Source organism: Salmo salar, chromosome ssa20 (genome assembly GCF_905237065.1).
Source record: "Salmo salar chromosome ssa20, Ssal_v3.1, whole genome shotgun sequence".
NCBI lineage: Eukaryota > Metazoa > Chordata > Actinopteri > Salmoniformes > Salmonidae > Salmo > Salmo salar.
The window spans coordinates 25,088,766-25,110,066 of record NC_059461.1 but is presented as its reverse complement, the minus strand read 5'-3'; the positions used below and the strand labels follow the sequence as shown (position 1 = coordinate 25,110,066).

The 21,301-nt window shown below is 42.6% G+C and overlaps 1 protein-coding gene across 6 annotated transcripts; it reads left to right on the top strand.

The window, feature by feature from the left end:
* Positions 1–1,032: 1,032 nt before the first annotated feature.
* On the top strand, positions 1,033–20,658 carry kansl3 (KAT8 regulatory NSL complex subunit 3). Of its 6 annotated transcripts, none has more exons than XM_014160130.2 (22): positions 1,033–1,285; positions 1,795–2,067; positions 2,249–2,419; positions 2,615–2,705; positions 2,817–3,002; positions 6,802–6,933; positions 9,249–9,365; positions 9,453–9,551; positions 9,970–10,041; positions 13,274–13,348; positions 13,495–13,652; positions 13,976–14,039; positions 14,220–14,408; positions 14,522–14,678; positions 14,986–15,063; positions 16,686–16,862; positions 17,102–17,189; positions 17,370–17,497; positions 17,929–18,035; positions 18,147–18,345; positions 19,771–19,883; positions 19,975–20,658. In XM_014160130.2, the coding sequence occupies exons 2-22, from the start codon at positions 1,856–1,858 to the stop codon at positions 19,975–19,977; spliced, it is 2,616 nt and encodes an 871-aa protein (XP_014015605.1). In that variant the 5' UTR covers positions 1,033–1,285; positions 1,795–1,855; the 3' UTR covers positions 19,978–20,658. The 6 variants fall into 6 exon arrangements, with proteins under 6 accessions (XP_014015605.1, XP_014015603.1, XP_014015609.1 ...); XM_014160128.2 differs by having other exon boundaries at positions 19,768–19,883; XM_014160134.2 differs by lacking the exon at positions 14,986–15,063.
* Positions 20,659–21,301: the final 643 nt, after the last annotated feature.

Here is a 21,301-nt window from a genome sequence, read left to right as displayed (position 1 = left end):
AAGGGTGAGGCCCCTGGTGCTGGCAGCAGGGTAGTGGTTTTGCCCGGTGTTGAGGGTGAGGCCCTTGGCGTTGGCAGCAGGGTGGTTGTTCTGCCCAGTTTCGAGGACGGAGAACTCTGAGCAGGCAGCAGGGTGGTGGCCCTGCCCAGTGTCAGGGACCATGGTGCCAGCAGAGGTGTGGTGGCTCTGCCTGGTGTTGAGGGCTGAGACCTTGGAGCTGGCAGCAGGGTGATAGCCCTTCAGGTGACTGTTAGCTAGCTAACTGAACTAAGTTACTGTACTTCAACATTAGCTGGCTATAAACTGTACTGTTGTAGCTCCATAGACCTTCTAATATGTGGATGGCGTGGGAAGAAACTCCAAAAATCACCTTCTCTCTTCAGGATGTTTATTGTAGATAAACAGTAACTAAAGTGTTATAACTTCACTCCAGTTCAGATCACACATAGGTGTACATATCAGGGCCATACAACATAACTGAGGAACCAACAGAAAAACACTTAACCTAATTTACAATATCATGACAATTGGAACATACAGCTGTCAATCATGTAGGAATCAATCATGTAGGAATCAAAGTAGGCGGGACATACTGCTTCTGTGGCACAACAATATTTTCCATAACCAAAAAGATTGTGTTTTCAGCTGTTTCAAGCTGGTGTACAAAACCTAAAGTAAAAGACGCAAAAACGAAACGTAAGAACGGAAACAGAAATAGCGCACATAGAACACATCTACAGCTTCTTAGACTAGCTGTCAACGAGAATGACAGATCTATAACTCACATTTCTATGTGCATTTAGTGTGGTTGTCCAAAAAGTTACATATTGCAGCTTTGAAACAGCAACATTTTCTCTCAGCCTCATTACAATATGTATAGAATAGCATGAGCTTGGCTATAAAACTGCACATGACAAAATGTATAGAATTGTAGGAAATTAGCTGTTTCCCCGTCAGAAAGACCTTGCGAAGGACAGGCGAAACTGGGGTACGCCACTACACTGGGCACCATGAAATGCACCGTCCTTAAGAAATAGGATCCAGTCCGTGTTTTGTATATGTGTGCAGAAGTGACTGTGGCGGTGGCTCGCGCCCACGCAAAACAAAAGGAATTCTGCCGTAATACATCAACGAGGCGTAGCTAGTAGCTAACGTCAGTCCTTCTCAAATTTGTGCCAAAATCTAGACGTAATTTCTTTGTTGACATTTATATATGACTTAATTTGGTGTAAATTATTGTTCGATTGCAAATACGTAATGCTATCAATGGCAGTAGCATGAAAAGGTGAGTAGCCGATGCTACTAGCGCGTGCTAGGTTTAATGCTACGTTACCATGTTGGCTAGCTAATGTCATGTTCGCCTTGTTAATATTTGCTACATTAATACACGTTGTAATGCCCTGTATAGTTATCAGTTGTTAGTTACCCCTTCTGTTAGCCATACTCTAACGTTAGTTTAATGAAAATATCGTGTTGTTGCTAACTAGCGTTAGCCGTCTAGCTAAGACGTAGTTAGCCAACTTGTAACGTCATGTCAACAACGCAGAGCTTGCGTACCGCGGTGTATTTTACTATCAACATTAGAGGAACGTCTCTGAAGAAGCTATGTACTGTAGCTCGCTAAAAGAATGACGTTACGTGTAACTAGTTAGCGAACGTCACAAAATGGATAAGAATGGTGCTTGTACTAACCAGCTGTGGGCTAAAGAGGAGGGGTACAAATTACATGTGATGTCACATGATGATGTTTGATGAATATGATAGTGGTATTGATCACAGTTCCTCCTTGTTCAGGCTTGGATTGAAAGCAGAACTCTGTCTCAGAACTGTAGGGCCCTTGGGGCCCCAGTAGAGGATGCACCGTGGTGTGGACAGGGACTTCCAGACTTCAGCGCGGAGGATGGGTACATCCTTGCTGTTCCAGTTGTCTGTCCATGAGCGTGAACTGGACTTGGTGTTCCTGGACCACAGCTATGCTAAGCCATGGAATGCCCACCCGGACGCCAGCAGTGCCCGGCCCACCCGCATGCTGTTCGTCACACCCCGTCGCCAACCTGATGCCGTTCCGTGAGTTTCAACCCTCATTATCCTCACCGATGACTCATTGCCCAAACAATTTTAACATTGAAAACCTGTCTGTCTCAGAACAAATTTAATTTTGTAGCAGTAGCTTTATCGCGACAATAATAAAGTTACAGCTAAAACTGGATGACAGCATTTACTGAAGTATGTTTGTGTTCTTTTGCAGGGAATCAGACCTGTCAATAGATGTGGAATCTGTCACCCCTACACCTATTCCACTCTATGACAATCAGAAAGCACGCAGTGTTATGAAGGAGTGTGAGCGACATGTTTTATTTGCTCGCACAGTTGCCGAGGGTCCCCCACCCCCTGACGACTGGGAGGAACACATCAACAAGTGAGTGGCCTCCACCCAACCTCCCTTTGAATAACCCTATTGAGGTTTAAAAATAAATCTATGTTCCGTAAGGACTTATGTGTTGTAGATGCCTTGTTTGCTCAGCTCTTGTATACACCGTCTTTGTCGCAATCTCCATTTCAAATGGTGATAATCGTCAGACTTCATTACTGATATACACTGCTTGTATTACAGGGCTGGATGGTCGGTCATTCAAAACAAGTTGTTTAATAAGGTGCTGAAGGCTCTGCAAGCTGAAAGACTGGCCCGGCTGGCCAATGAAAATGTGAGTTTATATGCACCAACTAAATGCTTTTGTATGTGGTGCTGATTCAGTTTCAATGACTATCAAAGTTCCTGTCCCTCGTGTCTTACCATCCCTTCCTCTGACTCATAGGCCTCCAATGAGCCAGTATTGCGCAGGATTGCTGTGGACAAGTGTGCCCGAAAGGTGCGCCATGCACTGGCCAGTGTCAACTGGGACACCAAATTGACCCAGTGGCTACACAGCACCCTGATAGAATCCCTCAGTCTGGCCATGCTGGCCGCTTACCTAGATGTACTGCAGACACTCAAGAGCAAGGTACTCCTTTCTGTCTGTCTCTTCCTCTCTCAAAATGTGTTTACACATTATTTGATGTTGTGACATGCGTTCTTATATAGAGGGATACATTCTATCACTGTGACAGTCATCAAATAAAGCATTTTTTATACCGCACATTTCAGACATGGAATTCAACACAATGTGCTTAACAGGAATAAACAATGAAAATGAATACTGAAGTATTTACTACACAACAGATATAAGAGGATTAAAAACTAAAGAATAACAATCAAAACTGAACGACTTTAAGATCTCTTAAAAATGTCCACAGTTTTGGCCCCCCTCAGGTTCTCTGGCAGGCTATTCCAGAGGCTGGGGGCATAGTAACTAAAGGCTGCCTCTCCATGCCTGTTGGTCCTAGGCTTTGGGATAGTTAAAAGGCCTGCGCTAGAGGACCTGAGGGACCTACTGGCTAAATGACTTAAAAGCCTGTCTGACATGTATTGGAGTGCACAATTGTGGATTGATTTTAAAAACTAATAGAAGAATCTTAAAATTAATTCTGAAACTCAAAGGCAGCCGGTGCAGAGACCTAAAAACCGGTGTAATGTGTGCTCCATCTGGTCTTGGTCATTACCCGTGCTGCAGCATTCTGCATGTTTTGCAGTTGACCAATGGCTTTCTTGGGTAGACCAGAAAGGAGATCAGTACATGGATGAGTCTCTCAGTATCAGCCTGAGAGAGAAATGTTCCTCAGTTGGTAAAAAGCTATTTGGTCACATTCCTGTGTGATTTGAAATTGAATTCAGAATCTAAAATAACACCTACGTTTTTTACCTGGTCTTTTATCTTTATTGCCTGTGAATTATAATGTGCGGCCATATTCTCTGTGCTTTGGCTCCAACAATAAGTACCTCAGTCTTGTCTTGATTTAACTGGAGGAAGTTGTTAGCCATCCAAGTATTTAAATCATTAATACAGTGTAATTTATCCGTGGAGCTAAAATCCTGTGGTGACACAGATGTAAAGTTGTGTATCGTCTGCATAGCAGTGAAAATCAATGCTGTGCTTTCTGATAACGCTGCCAACGGGTAACAAGTTTAAACTGAACAGTACCGAACCCAAAACCGAACCTTGTGGAACGCCACATGTGATATGTATTTTCTCTGAGTTATGTTCACCAAGGGTGAAAAACTCTCGACCGGTTAAGTAGGTCCTAAACCAATTAGAACTAGACCGGTTAGGCCAACCCACCTCTCCAGAAGGACATCATGGTCAACAGTGTCGAATGCAACACTTAAATCCAAGAATACAAGGACAGAGAGCTGTTGAGCATCTGCGTTGGGTCATTTACCACTTTAACTAAGGCTGTCTCTATGCTGTGGTAGGCCCCAAAACCAGATTGGAATTTTGCAAAAATACAGTTTGCACTTGAAAAACAAATGTAGCTGTTTGTAAACCAATTTCTCCAGAATTTTGCTTAAGAATGGAAGGTTGGAGATTGGCTGACAATTGCTAAGCGCTGAAGAATCTAGATTACTTTTCTTCAGAAGGGGTTTCACCATAGTTTTTACTGCAGTGCGGAAAGTGCCTGTGAACAGGGAGTGATTTGCAATAGCTTACACGTCTTCAGATATGCAATTAAAATCTGTTTTGAAGGTGGTGGGGATAGGATCGAGATGGCTGTGTCAACCAGGGAAAATAAATCCATAGTGCCTTTGTGTGGTAGGCTAGGACACATATCATCAAAACTCTCATCAGGTCTTGCTTGACTGATACCCAGCTTAACGTTTATCTTATCTCTGAAATATGCCACAAACTCATCACAGTTAGATGTGGAGGGAAGTTCATATAGGTTTGCGGGGGTAGGATTTATCAGGCTATTAATGGTCAAGAAGAGCACTCACAAATTATTCTGATTATTAGTGATCAGGTTAGAAAAATTTGCCCGTCTGGCAAGTTGCTTCCTCAGAATGTCATAATGGACCTGCAACTTTGACTTCATCCACCTTCCGTTTTGCCTTTCTGTAATTTCTTAAATGTATTCGTTTCCTCACTCATCCAAGGGGTTCTCCATTAGGATGTTGGCTTTTTCAACTTTACTGGAGCTATGGCATCAATGGTTGCCCTTTTTATTTGCTATTAACCTCTTGGGGCTAGGTGGGACGCTAGCGTGCCACCCGTGGTGCACTCCATCAACAGCAGGTGCATTTCAAGAGCGGCAAATTTGAATCCAAATAAATGTCAAAAATACAACTATTTTACACCATTTGAAAGATAAACATCTCCTTAATCTAACCACGTTTTACGATTTCAAAAAGGTTTTACGGCGAAAGCATAAATTTAGAGTATGTTAGGACAGTACATTTACAAGAGTTGTGTGTAATGTTTTGTCAAGTCAAAGACAGGGTCACCAAAACCATAAAACCAGCTAAAATGATGCACTAACCTTTTACAATCTCCATCAGATGACACTCCTAGGACATTATGTTAGACAATGCATGCATTTTTAGTTCTATCAAGTTCATATTTATATCCAAAAACAGCGTTTTACTATGGCATTGATGTTGAGGAAATCGTTTCCCTCCAATAACCGGCAGTCAAGTCAGCGTCACAAATTAAATAATTAAAATTAGAAAACATTGGTAAAATATTATATTGTCATTTAAAGAATTATAGATTTACATCTCTTGAACGCAATCAACTTGCCAGATTTAAAAATAACCTTACTGGGAAATCACACTTTGCAATAATCTGAGCACTGCGCCCAGAAAAATACGCGTTGCGATACAGACTAGACGTCATGTTGGGGAGATCTAAAATCGAAAATACTATGTAAATAATCCATTACCTTTGATTCTCTTCATCAGATGTCACTTCCAGGTATCACAGGTCCATAACGAATGTAGTTTTGTTCAAAAAAGCTCATCATTTATGTCCAAAAATCTCCGTCTCGTTAGCACATGATGTAAGCCAGCCGGACTTCTCGTCATGAACGAGGGGAAAAAATATATTTCCGTTCGTTCAAACATGTCAAACGTTGTATAGCATAAATCATTAGGGCCTTTTTAACCAGAACATGAATAATATTCAAGGTGGACGAATGCATACTCTTTTATAACGTATTGGAACGAGGGTACCCAACATGAACTCGCGCGCCAGGTGTCTAATGGGACATCATCGTTCCATGGCTCTTGTTCGGTCAGATCTCCCTCCAGAAGACTCAAAACACTTTGTAAAGGCTGGTGACATCTAGTGGAAGCAATAGGAAGTGCCAAAATATTCCTAAGCCCCTGTGTTTTTCAATGGGATAGGTTTAAAGTCAATACAACACATCAGGTATCCACTTCCTGTCAGAAAATGTCTCAGGGTTTTGCCTGCCAAATGAGTTCTGTTATACTCACAGACACCATTCAAACAGTTTTAGAAACTTTAGAGTGTTTTCTATCCATATATAATAAGTATATGCATATTCTAGTTACTGGGTAGGATTAGTAACCAGATTAAATCGGGTACATTTTTTTTATCCAGACGTGCAAATGCTGCCCCCTAGACCCAACAGGTTAAAGTTATCAACTAACTCATTACGAGGAAGGCAGAATCGGTGATGGAGTATTGTTCACACTCAGTTAAAATCTGTAGCAACTTCAGAGGTAAGATGGTGTTTCTTAATGCGTTCAGTATTACTCTGTGCTATGGGCAAAAAGGTAGTAGAAAAATACATAGTGGTGATCAGATAAAGCAGCAACAACAATAGTGGATATGTCAATAGAAAGCCCGTTGGTAATAATCAGGTTCAGAGTATGGCCAGGATGACTCAACATTTCTGTCTGTGCAGTTGCCCTCGCTGATTGACAGGATGCTGCTGACTTCATCAGTGAAGACTGGAGCGGCCGGTGCAGAGGCCCTGTCTCTGCTACTGAAGAGGCCCTGGGATCCAGCCGTGGGCGTTCTATCTCACAACAAACCGGTAGGTCTCTAATGCTAATCCCTATCTGTGGTTCTGGGAGCAATCTGAATTCACTGCAGTCAGAATGAAAAAGACAATGGAAACAAGCTCACATTCCGAATGGTAGTAGGGATGAAATTCATAGTTGTGGCAGGAAGCGCTTAGTAGTTTCATCTTTATACTGTTTTACAGTGCATTGCAAACGTATTCATTCCCCTTGGCATTTTTCATATTTTGTTGCATTACAACCTCTAATTTAAATGGATTTGTATTTCATGTAATGGACATACACAAAATAGTCAAAATTGGTGAAGTGAAATGAACAAAAATTACTTGTTAAAAAAATAAAATACCCAGAAAAGTGGTGGGTGCATATGTATTCACCCCCTTTAAATAAGATCTGGTGCAACCAATTACCTTCAGAAGTCACATTAGTTAAAGTCCACCTGTGTGCAATCTAAGTGTCACATGATCTCAGTGTACCTGTTCTGAAACACCACTAAGCAAGGGGCGGCACCGTGAAGACCAAGGAGCTCGCCAAACAGGTCAGGGACAAAGTTGTGGAGAAGCACAGATCAGGGTTGGTTTATAAAAAAATATCCCAAACTTTGAACATCCCACGGAGCACCGTTAAATCCATTATTAAAAAATTGAAATAATATGGCACCACAACAAACCTGCCAAGAGAGGGCAGCCCACCAAAACTCATGCACCAGGCAAGGAGGGCATTAATCAGAGAGGCAACAAAGAGACCTAAGATAACCTTGAAGGACTGCAAAGCTCCACAGTGGAGATTGGAGTATCTGTCCATAGAACCACTTTAAGCCATACACTCCACAGAGCTGGGCTTTATGGAAGATTGGCCAGACAAAAACATTGCTTAAAGAAAAAAAATAAGCAAACACGTTTGGTGTTCGCCAAAAGGCATGTGGGAGACTCCCCAAACATATGGAAGAAGGTACTCTGTTTAGATGAGACTAAAATTTAGCTTTTTGGCCATCAAGGAAAATGCTATGTCTGGCACAAACCCAACACCTCTCATCTCCCCGAGAACACCATCCCCACAGTGAAGCATGGTGGTGGCAGCATCATTCAGTGGGGATGTTTTTCATCGGCAGGGTCTGGGGAACTGGTCAGAATTGAAGGTATGATGGATGGTGCTAAATACAGGGAAATTCTTGAGGGAAACCTGTCTGTCTTCCAGAGATTTGAGACTGGGATGGCAGTTCACCTTCCAGCAGGACAATGACCATAAACATTTAAATGTCTTGGAATGGCCTAGTCAAAGCCCAGACCTCAATCCATTTGAGAATCTGTGGTATGACTTAAAGATTGCTGTACAACAGCGGAACCCATCCAACTCGAAGGAGCTGGAGCAGTTTTGCCTTGAAGAATGGGCTGAAATCCCAGTGGCTAGATGTGCCAAGCTTATAGAAACATACCCCAAGAGACTTGCAGCTGTAATTGCTGCAAAAGGTGGTTCTACAAAGTATTAACTTTCGGCAGTTGAGTAGTTATGCACACTCAAGTTCTGTTTTTTTGTGTTATTTCATGTTTGTTTCACAATAAAAAATATTTAGCATCTTCAAAGTGGTAGGCATGTTGTGTAAATCAAATGATACGAACCTCCAAAAAATCTATTTTAATTCCAGGTTGTAAGTCAACAAAATTGGAAAAATGCCAAGGGGGTGAATACTTTCGCACGCCACTGTATATGCCTAACTTTGACCATTTAAAAAAATGAATGGTCCAGACATTGTTGTGTGATTTCACTTGTTTTTCAGAAACTTACTTCAAACATCAAGCCACTCCCTCATCATTGTTGTGCAGTATGGGGCCCCTGAAAAAAAAAAAAAAAACATGAAAAAAGGCACACACAAAAATACATCCTTTCAGAAACAGACAATATATCAGTATAGTGATGCAGGTCTTTGTCATTCAGAACCTTATCCACAACTTTATATTCCATTTTGTGTCACTCAGGCTGTTTCCCCAATGCTGCCGTGCAGGCCGGGTGTGTCCATATAGTATACGGTACATCTAAAGACCTGCATCACTATAGTGAGAGCGTTTCTAAGATACGTATTTGGGTGTTTTTGGAGCGTTTGTTCATGTTTTTTTTCAGGGCCCACATGCTACACAACAAGGATAAGGAACTGATTTGCTATTTGGGGTATGTTTCTCAATAAGTGAAATCACAAAGGTGTCTATGACCCTTCTGTAACATTCCATTTACATAAAAGAAAAGAGATTTGGTCGTTAAAATAAAATAAATTGACTTGGGATCTTTTGATTGCATTTCCTATTGATGTGATAATGACAATTTTGTATTGCAGAGCAAGCTTCCTGGCTCCCCACTCATCTTAATTGCACCATCAGGGCCCACCAATCCTGCTCTTTCTACCTCGCGCCGAATGAGATTTTGGCAGTCACAGCTCTCCTGCTTGGGAAAGGTTTGTATCTATTCATTCTCAAGTGTGATTGTGCATCACTGCGTTTTATACACACCCAATAGGTATAAACCAACATGTTTGTCTCAGGTTATCCCGGTAAATACCCACGTAAACAGTGGAGCCAATGTGGGCATCACTCAGTGTCTGGAGCACATGTTGGGCACCGTCAGGGCCAAAGTCATGGAGGTAAGGCTGCTATATGAACCTGAAGATGTGTAGCCAAATATCTGTTCCTAATGGACTAGGTCAGTGGTATTCACATTTTTTCAGCAGGAACTCCAACTGTACAATTGGGACATTTCAACAAATGCACTTAAATTCATTGCACTTTCATCTCTTATGGAAATGAAAAGAAACCAATAAATATATTTACTCAATACAATTATTTCTCAAATCATCTTTCTGGAAATCATTTCTATATTGTCCCATACAATAATCTGCATTCTTATTTTTTTTATTTTTTTTGGCAACCCCAGTGCAGTACCCCTGTCTTTGAATACCACTGGACTAGATTGTTGCTGCAATTTCAGATGGTTCTTTGAAAGTTATGTGCTAGACTGTCTATTTGTCTTTTTATTTGCCCTTCAATGTATTTATGAACCAGGTCCACAGTCACTTCCCTCACAAACCCATTATCCTGGTTGGCTGGAATGTGGGAGCGCTCATCGCCTGTCATGTAAGACTGCTGTCTCTTTCTACTACATGGCATCAACATTTTCTGAGCGTGTTCTCTGTGATGCTCAGAAAGTTATACAGTGCCTTCAGAAACAATTCACACCTCTTGGCGTTTTTCATATTTTTAAGAGTGATTTAATTGTCTTTTTTTTTGTACATTTTTTTTAAATGAAAAATTTAACATTTTTATATACACTGCTCAAAAAAATAAAGGGAACACTTAAACGACACAATGTAACTCCAAGTCAATCACACTTCTGTGAAATCAAACTGTCCACTTAGGAAGCAACACTGATTGACAATAAATTTCACATGCTGTAGTGCAAATGGAATAGATAACAGGTGGAAATTATAGGCAATTAGCAAGACACCCCCAATAAAGGAGTGGTTCTGCAGGTGGGGACCACAGACCACTTCTCAGTTCCTATGCTTCCTGGCTGATGTTTTGGTCACTTTTGAATGCTGGCGGTGCTTTCACTCTAGTGGTAGCATGAGATGGAGTCTACAACCCACACAAGTGGCTCAGGTAGTGCAGCTCATCCAGGATGGCACATCAATGCGAGCTGTGGCAAGAAGGTTTGCTGTGTCTGTCAGCGTAGTGTCCAGAGCATGGAGGCGCTACCAGGAGACAGGCCAGTACATCAGGAGACGTGGAGGAGGCCGTAGGAGGGCAACAACCCAGCAGCAGGACCGCTACCTCCGCCTTTGTGCAAGGAGGAGCAGGAGAAGCACTGCCAGAGCCCTGCAAAATGACCTCCAGCAGGCCACAAATGTGCATGTGTCTGCTCAAACGGTCAGAAACAGACTCCATGAGGGTGGTATGAGGGCCCGACGTCCACAGGTGGGGGTTGTGCTTACAGCCCAACACTGTGCAGGACGGTAGGCATTTGCCAGAGAACACCAAGATTGGCAAATTTGCCACTGGTGCCCTGTGCTCTTCAAAGATGAAAGCAGGTTCACACTGAGCACGTGACAGAGTCTGGAGACGCCGTGGAGAACGTTCTGCTGCCTGCAACATCCTCCAGCATGACCGGTTTGGCGGTGGGTCAGTCATGGTGTGGGGTGGCATTTCTTTGGGGGGCCGCACAGCCCTCCATATGCTCGCCAGAGGTAGCCTGACTGCCATTAGGTACCGAGATGAGATCCTCAGACCCCTTGTGAGACCATATGCTGGTGCAGTTGGCCCTGGGTTCCTCCTAATGCAAGACAATGCTAGACCTCATGTGGCTGGAGTGTGTCAGCAGTTCCTGCAAGAGGAAGGCATTGCTGCTATGGACTGGCCCGCCCGTTCCCCAGACCTGAATCCAATTGATCACATCTGGGACATCATGTTTCGCTCCATCCACCAACGCCACGTTGCACCACAGACTGTCCAGGAGTTGGCGGATGCTTTAGTCCAGGTCTGGGAGGAGATCCCTCAGGAGACCATCCGCCACCTCATCAGGAACATGCCCAGGCGTTGTAGGGAGGTCATACAGGCACGTGGAGGCCACACACACTACTGAGCCTCATTTTGACTTGCTTTAAGGACATTACATCAAAGTTGGATCAGCCTGTAGTGTGGTTTTCCACTTTAATTTTGAGTGTGACTCCTTATCCAGACCTCCATGGGTTGATAAATTGGATTTCCATTGATTATTTTTGTGTGATTTTGTTGTCAGCACATTCAACTATGTAAAGAAAAAAGTATTTAATAAGATTATTTCTTTCATTCAGATCTAGGATGTGTTGTTTAAGTGTTCCCTTTATTTTTTTGAGCAATATATATATATATCTCTTGATTAGATAAATATTCAACCCCCTGAGTCAATACATGTTAGAATCACCTTTGGCAATGATTACAGCTGTGAGTCTTTCTGGGTAAATCTCTAAGAGCTTTCCACACCTGGATTATGCAACATTTACCTATGTATTATTTTCTAAATTCTTCAGTCTCTGTCAAATTGGTTGTTGATCATTGCTAGACAACCATTTCCAGGTCTTCCCATAGATTTTCAAGCCTTTTAAGAATATTCACCGTCTTCCTGGTAAGAAACCCCAGTGTAGATTTGGCCTTGTGTTTTAGGTTATTTTCCTGCTGAAAGAAATTCATCTCCCAATGTCTGGTGGAAAGCTGACTGAACCAGGTTTTCCTCTAGGATTTGGCCTCTTGCTTAGCTCCATTCTGTTTCTTTTTTTTAAATGATTACAAGCATACCAATGATGCAGCCACCACTGTGCTTTAAAATATGGAGAGTAGTACTCAGTAGTGTGTTCTATTGGATTTACCCCAAACATAACACTTTGTATTCAGGACAAAAAGTGAATTAATTGCTTTGCCACATTTTTTTGCAGCATTACTTTAGTGTGTTGTTGCTAACAGGATGCATGTTTTGAAATATTTGTTCTGTACAGGCTTCCTTTTCACTCTTGTCAGTTAGGTTAATATTGTGGAGTAACTACAATGTTGATCCATCCTAAGTTTTCTCCTTTCACAGCCATTAAACTCTAACTGTTTTAAGTCACCAATGGCCTCATGGTGAAATCCCTGAGGGGTTTCCTTCCTCTCCGGCAACTGAGTTAGGAAGGATGCCTGTATCTTTGTAGTGACTTGGTGTATTGATTCACCATCCACAGTGTCATTAATAACTTCACCATGCTCAAAGGGATATTCAATCTGCTTTAAAACTATATATATTTTTACCTATCTACCAGTAGGTTCCCTTCTTTGCAAGTTATTGGAAAAACTCCCTGGTCTTTGTAGTTGAATCCGTGTTTGAAATTCACTGCTCGACAGAGGGACCTTACAGATAATTGTATGCGTGGGATACAGAGATGAGGTAGTCATTAAAAAAGCATGTTAAACACTATTATTGCACACAGAATGAGTCCATTCATCTTGTGACTTGTTAAGCAAATGTTTACCCCTGAAATTATTTAGGCTTACCTTAACAGCGGGGTTGAATACTTATTGACTCAAGACATTCCAGCTTAAATTTTTTAAATTAATTTATAAAATAATTTAAAAAAACATAATTCCACTTTGACATTTATTGGTTATTTATTGTGTGTTGGCCAGTGACAAAAATCGGGCTGTAACACCATCAAATTTGGAAAGTCAAGGTGTGAATACTTTCTGAATATCTGGTGGTTATTGAAAACAATCCTTGTGGAATCTGAGCTCTGATCTGTGTTGTGATTGGTGGATGTGACGTTGGTGCACTGCACATATTGACGTGGTTGTCCTCTCCCAGGTCTCTCTCATGGAATACCTGACTGCTGTGGTGTGTCTTGGCTTTCCACTGCTAACCATCAATGGACCAAGAGGGGTAAGGAAATGTGCTCAAATGTTTCTTGCATTGTGGAGACATTTAGATATGATGCTTCAACTTGTCTTACACAGACCAACATAATTTTGCCACATGTCTCTGGATCTTAGATGTGTATTGACTGTTTTTGTATTGTTGACTGGCAGGATGTGGACGACCCCTTACTGGACATGAAGACACCAGTGCTGTTTGTGGTTGGTCAGAATGCTCTGCAGTGTGGCACAGAGGCCATGGAGGAGTTCCGAGAGAAACTCAGAGCCGACAACAGCATGGTGGTGGTGGGGGGAGCGGACGACAACCTCAGGTGGGTTTACTCTAGGACTGGGAATTGCCATACCATATTATCACGATACTTAGGTACCCATACGATATGTAATTCAATTGTGTATGAATCACGATTCTTTGTTTTGCAATTCCATGTTCCAAATATTTTGCTCACTATATGTATTTTTAAGACGGAAAGGTAGCAGCAGTTGAAAGCATTCAGTCACTGAATGTTTTCTTGTGAAGACAAAAGGCCTGAAGTTTTCACTGCTCGAATTCTTTTTCTGCAGGGCTATTAAATTGAAGAATTTGAGTGCATCAGACTTTGTTTCTCATTCCTAATGAAATGGTTTTCTTCCTCAGAATCAACTCCACAAAGATGAAATCAGAGGGACTGACACAGACCATGGTGGATCGCTGCATTCAGGTTGGTCCATGTCGCTCTTGTGCTGTAAAGAAGCCATAGTGTTTTTATTCAAACAAATTTAGGTGAAGATTCTATAAAAACGTCAAAGGATTTTAAGAATTTAACCATAGCCATCAAACTCCTCACATGGAGTGTCATTGAAATGCTTTTCATGCAGATATACGTCTCTCTCCTGTGTAGGATGAGATAGCAGACTTCCTGTCGGGGGTGCTGACGCGGGCGGAGAGCCACGGCCACGGCTCAGGAGAGCTGAGGGACCTTGACACGGAGAAGAAGAAGAAGCCTAGACGGGAGCTGCCCTTTGATCTGGAAAGGGGCCGCCCCTCCTCCCCTGCCCTCAGAGTACCCATATCCCCCTCAGGCTCTGAGGTATGTCCTGCATCAACTCAGGCACGCTCCGGAAGACTTGCAAGGAAATGCTAGGAATAATATATACATTGCTGATCATTTGATTGGCTATGTTTTTATGGTTGTGTCCTCAGGACCTGTCCAGTGTGTGCAGTAGTCCCACCTCCAGCCCCAAGCCAAAGACGTCGGCACTGTCCCCAGCACAGAAGTCCAGTCTGATCACTGCCACACAACTCCTCAAGACCCATATGCAGCGGTCTGGGACTGTGCTCACACACAAGCAGGCACAAGGTTTGTGTGCCAACTAGCATGTATGAAAACAGACGCAGACACACACCACAGCTCTCACATTTGACACATTTGTTTGTGTGAACTTGTTTTAATGAGTCATTTAACTCTCTTGCCAATGGGTTTTTCAATAGCTCTGTGGGCTTGAGAAGATGTGAATGCGATATTGAATGGTGAAAATGGTTTACTTGGACACATCTTGTTAGGGCAGTCACAACATCAGAAGGGCACAATGGAACGTGACTATCTTTTCATCCCTTCTCTACTCTCTTTCGACTATCCTTCCACCTTTCTTTTCAATTAATTTCAGCCCAGTTTGCTGCTTTTATGAAACAAAACATGCTTGTGAGGAAAAATCTTCCTCCTGGCACTCCCTCCTGTGTCTTTGGTAAGTATGTCTTTCTCCTTTCTTTTCTCTTCCTTTCTGTCTGCCATCTCCCTCTTACTGCCAGATCATTGATGTACATTGTTAACAGGGTCATATAACAATTTTAAGTGAGCAGTATACATACACTGAACAAAATATAAACACAACAATTTCAAAGATTTTACTTAGTTAGTCCATATAAGGAAATCGGGCAATTGAAGTAAATTTATTAGGTCCTAATCTATGGATTTCACATGACTGGGAATACAGATATGCAACTGTTGGTCACAGATACCTTAAATAAAAAAGGGTAGGGGCGTAGATCAGAAAACCAGTCAGTATCTTGTGTGACCATTTGCCTAATGCAGCGTGACACATCTCTTTCGCATAGAGTTGATCAGGCTGTTGATTGTGGCTTGTGGAATGTTGTCCCACTCCTCTTTAATGGCTGTGCGAAGTTGCTGGATATTGGCGGGAACTGGAACACGCTGTCATACACGTCGATCCAGAGCATCCCAAACATGCTCAATGGGTGACATGTCTGGTGAGTATGCAGGCCATGGAAGAACTTCGACATTATCAGCTTCCAGGAATTGTGTACAGGTCTTTGTGACATGGGGCAGTGCATTATGCTGAAACATGATGTGATGGCAGTGGGTGAATGGCACGACAATGGACCTCAGGATCTCATCACGGTATCTCTGTGCATTCAAATTGCCATCGATAAAATGCAATGGTGTTTATCTGTAGCTTATGCTTGCCCATACATCACCCCACCACCACCATGGGGCACTCTGTTCACAAGTTTGATATCAGCAAACCGTTGGCCCACTGCCTGGTACAGTTAACCAGGATTCATCTATGAAGAGAGCGCTTTTCCAGCGTGCCAGTGGCCATCAAGGGTGAGCGTTTGCCCACTGAAGTCGGTTACGACGCCAAACTGCAGTCAGGTCAAGACTGGTGAGGATGACGAGCACACAGATTAATTTCCCTGAGACGGTTTCTGACAGTTTGTGCAGAAATTATTTTGTTGTGCAAACCCAGTTTCATCAGCTGTCTGGTTGGCTGGTCTCAGACAAACCCGCAGGTGAAGAAGCCGCATGTGGAGGTCCTGGGCTGACGTGGTTACACATGGTCTGTGGTTGTGAGGCCAATTGGACATACTACCAAATTATCTAAAATGATGGAGGTGGCTTATTAAATTCTCTGGCAGCAGTTCTGGTGGACATTCCTACAGTCAGCATTCCAATCGTGCACACACTCAAAACATCTGTGGCATTGTGTTGTGTGACAACTGCACATTTTAGAGTGGCCTTTTACTGTCTCCAGCACAAAGTGCCTCTGTGTAATGGTCATGCTGTTTAATCAGCTTCTTGATATGCCACATCTGTCAGGTGGATGGGTTATCTCAGCAAAGGACAAATGCTAACCGGGATGTAAATTTGTCACATTTCAGATACGTTTTTTTGTGCGTCTGGAACATTTCTGGGATATTTTATTTCTGCTCATGAAACACTTTACATGTTGTGTTTATATTTTTGTTCAGTATATTCCATTATACTTTGACAAGTGAGTTTGTGATCAGGATTGGAATGGTCTGGTCTGTTTATCCCAGTCAGTGATATTCTGTGTCTGTGTTTCAGTTCCTGTATCCAGTGAGCAGACTGAGGGCCTGGAGAGAGACGAGCTACGGGCCCATCTGAAGAGGAGGCAGACTCCCAGCCCCACTCCCATCAAAGCCTCCAAGAGAGCCAAGATTAAGGTGACCATTCTGCATGGAGAGACAGCAGGGGGCGCTGTCAGCGCTACAGCACAGGAAGGTAACTGGCTCAGATTTAACTATGAGCAGTTTTCTGAACCTCTAAATGAATGATCCAGTAAAGAGAAATTGGAATTTGTTGCCGAATGAATTGAAATATGTGTGGGGCTTATCTGAATTTGTATCATATTTTTCTTATTTCCACCATTTCAAAAGTCATTAGAAACCATTTTCAATGTTATAGTGTGATGTTGTCTGATCAGATTTGTCTGATTTTCTTAATTGTCTGTTCTAATGCAGGGGGTCCTCCTGGGAAGCCCCTGGCTGTGACTGTGGGACAGACTGTGTCTGGAGCCAAAGAACTCTCTGGACTCCTCACATCCCAGCGGTAGGCCTGACACACACACGCACGCACACAATGATCTCCAACTCCCCAGACAATCTCCTGTTGGGCAGTGCTGTGTGCAGCAAACGGATTGAGTTTTGGACTCTGGTTGGAAGTTGTTGAATAGAAAAAATCCTATGGGGTGGGTAGCTACCACAGCTCTGGTTATGTGTGTTACTGCAGGTCTGGTAGTCTGACAGAGGTGTCTAGTGCCCTGAGCTCGGGGTCCAGCTCTTTCCACAACCTGCAGAGTTGCATGGTGTCAGGGTCCTCCTCACCAGTCCAGGCGCAAGCTCCTGCTACTGCCCAAGGTATCTCCTACCTGCCTGCACGACTGTCCTAACTTGGCACAGCAGCGGATCTCAAAGATGACAGTCTAGACACTGAACTACAACCAAAAATGTTGTACAGTATATTTTCACTGATTTGTTAGTTGTAATGCAGAGGAACCGCAAATCCATCACACATTTAAAAAGGGGAGAGTTTTGTTTTATGTCCTGATTTTGAGCACTTCATGAGAACAACCGATCTGAGCAAACAATGATATTGATTACTTGTAGCCTTACTTCTGCATTATCTATGGAAGCTTAACCGTTGGACTTTTCTACCAGAGGTTGTTTTGTCAATTGGACGAATAGGGGTGGATCTCAACTGTCGTCAGTAGTTGTGTTGTTGAGCCTTTGGTATTGACTGTGCGTAAATGTGAGCAGTGCTGATTCATTCTCGCTGTGTTTGTGTGCAGCACCTTCCGCCAGCAGCCTCCTCCAAGGCCTAAGTTTCAGTCTTCAGGAGATCGTGACCAAATCCCCTAGTCTGCCCACCACCACAGCTAGCATGGGCAGCATTCAGGTACACCCTGGACTTTTCTCATGAACCTGCAAAAAGTCTACTCAGTAATGTGAGTTTGTGTCTGTGTGCTGACTCATTGTCTGACTGACTCCACCTCTCCTCTCCCCCCAGGCCTCTGGTGGGAAGCCCCAGGGTCAGGTCCTTAGCTCCATAGGTACTGGCAGCAGCACTCTGCTCCGGGCAGTGCCTGTGGTCTCCACTGGAGGGCTGTCCAAGACCACTGCCATCCACCAGCTACTCACCAATGGCGGGCTGGCCAAGCTGGCGAGCAGCCTCCCCAGCCTGGCACACATCTCCACCCAGAGTGCCGGTACGTCCCGAACTGCCAAACCACGGCGGCCACGCTGAATGCCCAGGGTTCTCCTTAACCCCTTGATTTTCGGATAAGCTAGAATAGCAGGACGGGCCCTATCGCCAGGTCACCTTGGCCACACTACAGATAGTTGACTGAGATAGTGGACAGCATGATCAATAATGTGTATGCAGATAGTCATCCGTGAGGATCCTAGGTGTGGTCAGTATCAGGAAAGCCAGACTTGTAGCCGTGTAACATCAAAGTCTACAGATTTGTATCGTAAGGGATGATGTGTTTTTGTACTAATGTTCATGTTTGGAAGAGCCATAAGGAAAACATCAATGAATACATGATCCAGGTGGATGTGACATTGGAATTAGCAGTTTGATTAAGTCATGTTTAATACATATTGTTTATGTATTAGTCTACACATGTCAAATGTAAATGTTCAAAATGCTTACATGAGAATCTTTGAATATGTTCATGTTTGCCCGTAGTTTCCTTGATACATGGAACTCATTGATACAAAATTGTTGTCACGATAATTGTGAATCAAGAGGGACAAAAACAAATGGACATTCTTGCATTTTGGCGTTTTGAATATCGCCTAAATGTCACATGACAACTGACGATGTCAATGGCCCTGTTCAGACTGCATTTGTTCACCAGATCTGTCCACTCGGTAGATGCCTTTTTTATGTTTGTTTCATTTTGATTGCTTGGTCTTCATGTTACATTTTGTAAATCCATTAATTAAATCACCTGCAACAAGCAAGCAGCAGCCATGATTCCAGATGCACGCAAGGACCCACGGACTCCCTGGACTTGGTAGAGAGGAAAGAGTATGAGGAGAAGTAGCAATAATATTCACATCCGGCATACCACCTGTTTCTATCATTGCAATAAAGACTGGAAAATAACCCATGTTTTCATTCCTCTTTTTTTGATCGAGAAATGGCTGTTGCTGTTGCGATATCCAAGTTGTCCACTCCTTTCCCAGGATTGCTGTTGTCTTTGATAGCTTCTTTTTTTGTAATTCTGTACAAACCTGGAAAGGAGTGGACAACTTTCAAACCTGGATTAATAATAATTTACGCTAAGAGTAAAATGGCACTCCTCTCTCTAGTCTACATCTCTTGACATGGACTATTCTTACCATTGAGAAAAGCAAGCCAGACATGACAATACAGGCAAAATGCAAAAGAAGCCCTTGGGCACTGAGTTGTATTTTAAGAACTATTTGATTTAGAGATGTAAAAAAAGAAATTCTCATTGGATTAGCACACACTGCTGGACACCGCTATTCAGGAATTTCAGTTGGAATGTTGTCTGCTTTGCTGTGTCTGAGGGAAAATGCTGTCTGAACTAGGCTTGACACCCAGTTCTAGTATACATATCTGAGTAGATGTGTAACCCATACCATCACTTTGTTGGCAGCAGGGCTCAGAGCCCCCACCATTATAACTGTGATGCTGCGAGGACAGCCCAGCAGAATGACTGCGCTGGGCCAGGCTGAGAGGCCACTGATGCTGTCCAAACCACCTGATATGAAGGTGGGTCTCCTCACAAGCAGCAATATGTTAACTTCTCCATCACGTTTTCTAAAATGAAGATTTGTTTTCAAATCAAAATACTCTATTGCAGTGATGAACCCAAAGACCACACGCATCATGCCAGATGTGATACTGTCATCCTGGAGGAGTGACTGGACGGGCTATGATCCGACTCCATAGAAAAGGAGTGTAGCCATGTACCCCCTGCCCTTATGTCTATTCTCTCCCCAATGCAACAGATGAACACTTGGCGAAGGGTTCCTTCCCCATGGTGTGAGTTGACTTGTGTAGTGGACCAGTCTCCATGCTGCAGGAAACTTCATCAGCCCAACAGCCATATGTATGGTCACACTCATTTCAGTTAAGAGTTGAAGATGGTATAAAATATTGAAGGTATTTTATTTTTGTCACATAAGGTCTCAGTTGACACTTTTTTTGTAACCCTCAGCATCATTGAATAGAATGTCACTGACTTACAGGCAATGGATAATGTAACAGCCATATGATAGTTGTATATGTGTAGAGGGGAAAGTATTGTAATTCTTACCTGTTATTTTCTTGACCATTTGATCTTTAAATTAAGCCTGTCTTTTGAGAGCATTACAACATTTTTTTCTATATGCTTTGTTCTGTAACTTTGTTTGGCTCCAGTTAGGTCAAGGGATTTCTAATTTGACCATCATGGGAGGAATTATGCTAGGTGGAATTTTACAGCTAATATTGTTTCATGTTTAATTAAAGCCTTTTGGCCTGGCAAGATGTTTCAAAAGCCGAACCATGGAATTGATTTCTCAATTAATGTTCAGAAAAAATATTTTCTATGTAGCGTGACAATGATCATGTTTATAAGTAGGTGGACTACTCCTGTGTTGAAAATGTGAATTTACAGATCTACATTTATAAACATTTTACTTTTAAATGGAACAAAAGTTCTCTCTGGGAGTCCTTACCTTTCAGTAATGTAATCAAGAGAAAGAAATCCACTTTGTCTTCACTGAACTTTAATTTTCAAAAGGTGTTGGTCTATATTATATTTATAATGTTATATCCAAAGTTCTGCGGCTGGCGGATTGTAATAATGCTTGGCACCATAGTTTGGGGATTTTCATGTAAGTTTGAATAGCTCAATTGGATATTAGGGAAGAATTGAACAAGCATATCATCTCCAAACCTTATTCCAATTCAGAATACAATTATTGAACTGTCTCCTGCGCACTGAATGAATTTAATTTGCATTAAATGATGTGAGTGCATAATCATTCTCACAGGCAGCTGCATTAATATAGACCTACTCATTTAGCAGGCATCCCCTGCACTGTGTCTGCGTTACACACATGGGTAACAGTCCGACAAGATAGAGGATGGTGTGTTTTAGGTTTTAGCTCTTATATAAGCCAGGCTTTGTCTATTATAAGCAG

Coding starts and splice junctions, on each gene's coding strand:
- kansl3 (XM_014160128.2), top strand. CDS start 1,856: ATGCACCGTGGTGTGGACAGGGACTTCCAGACTTCAGCGCGGAGGATG. Junction 13,653..13,975: donor GGAGCGGACGACAACCTCAG/GTGGGTTTACTC, acceptor TTTCTTCCTCAG/AATCAACTCCACAAAGATGA. Junction 18,036..18,146: donor CTAGCATGGGCAGCATTCAG/GTACACCCTGGA, acceptor CTCTCCCCCCAG/GCCTCTGGTGGGAAGCCCCA.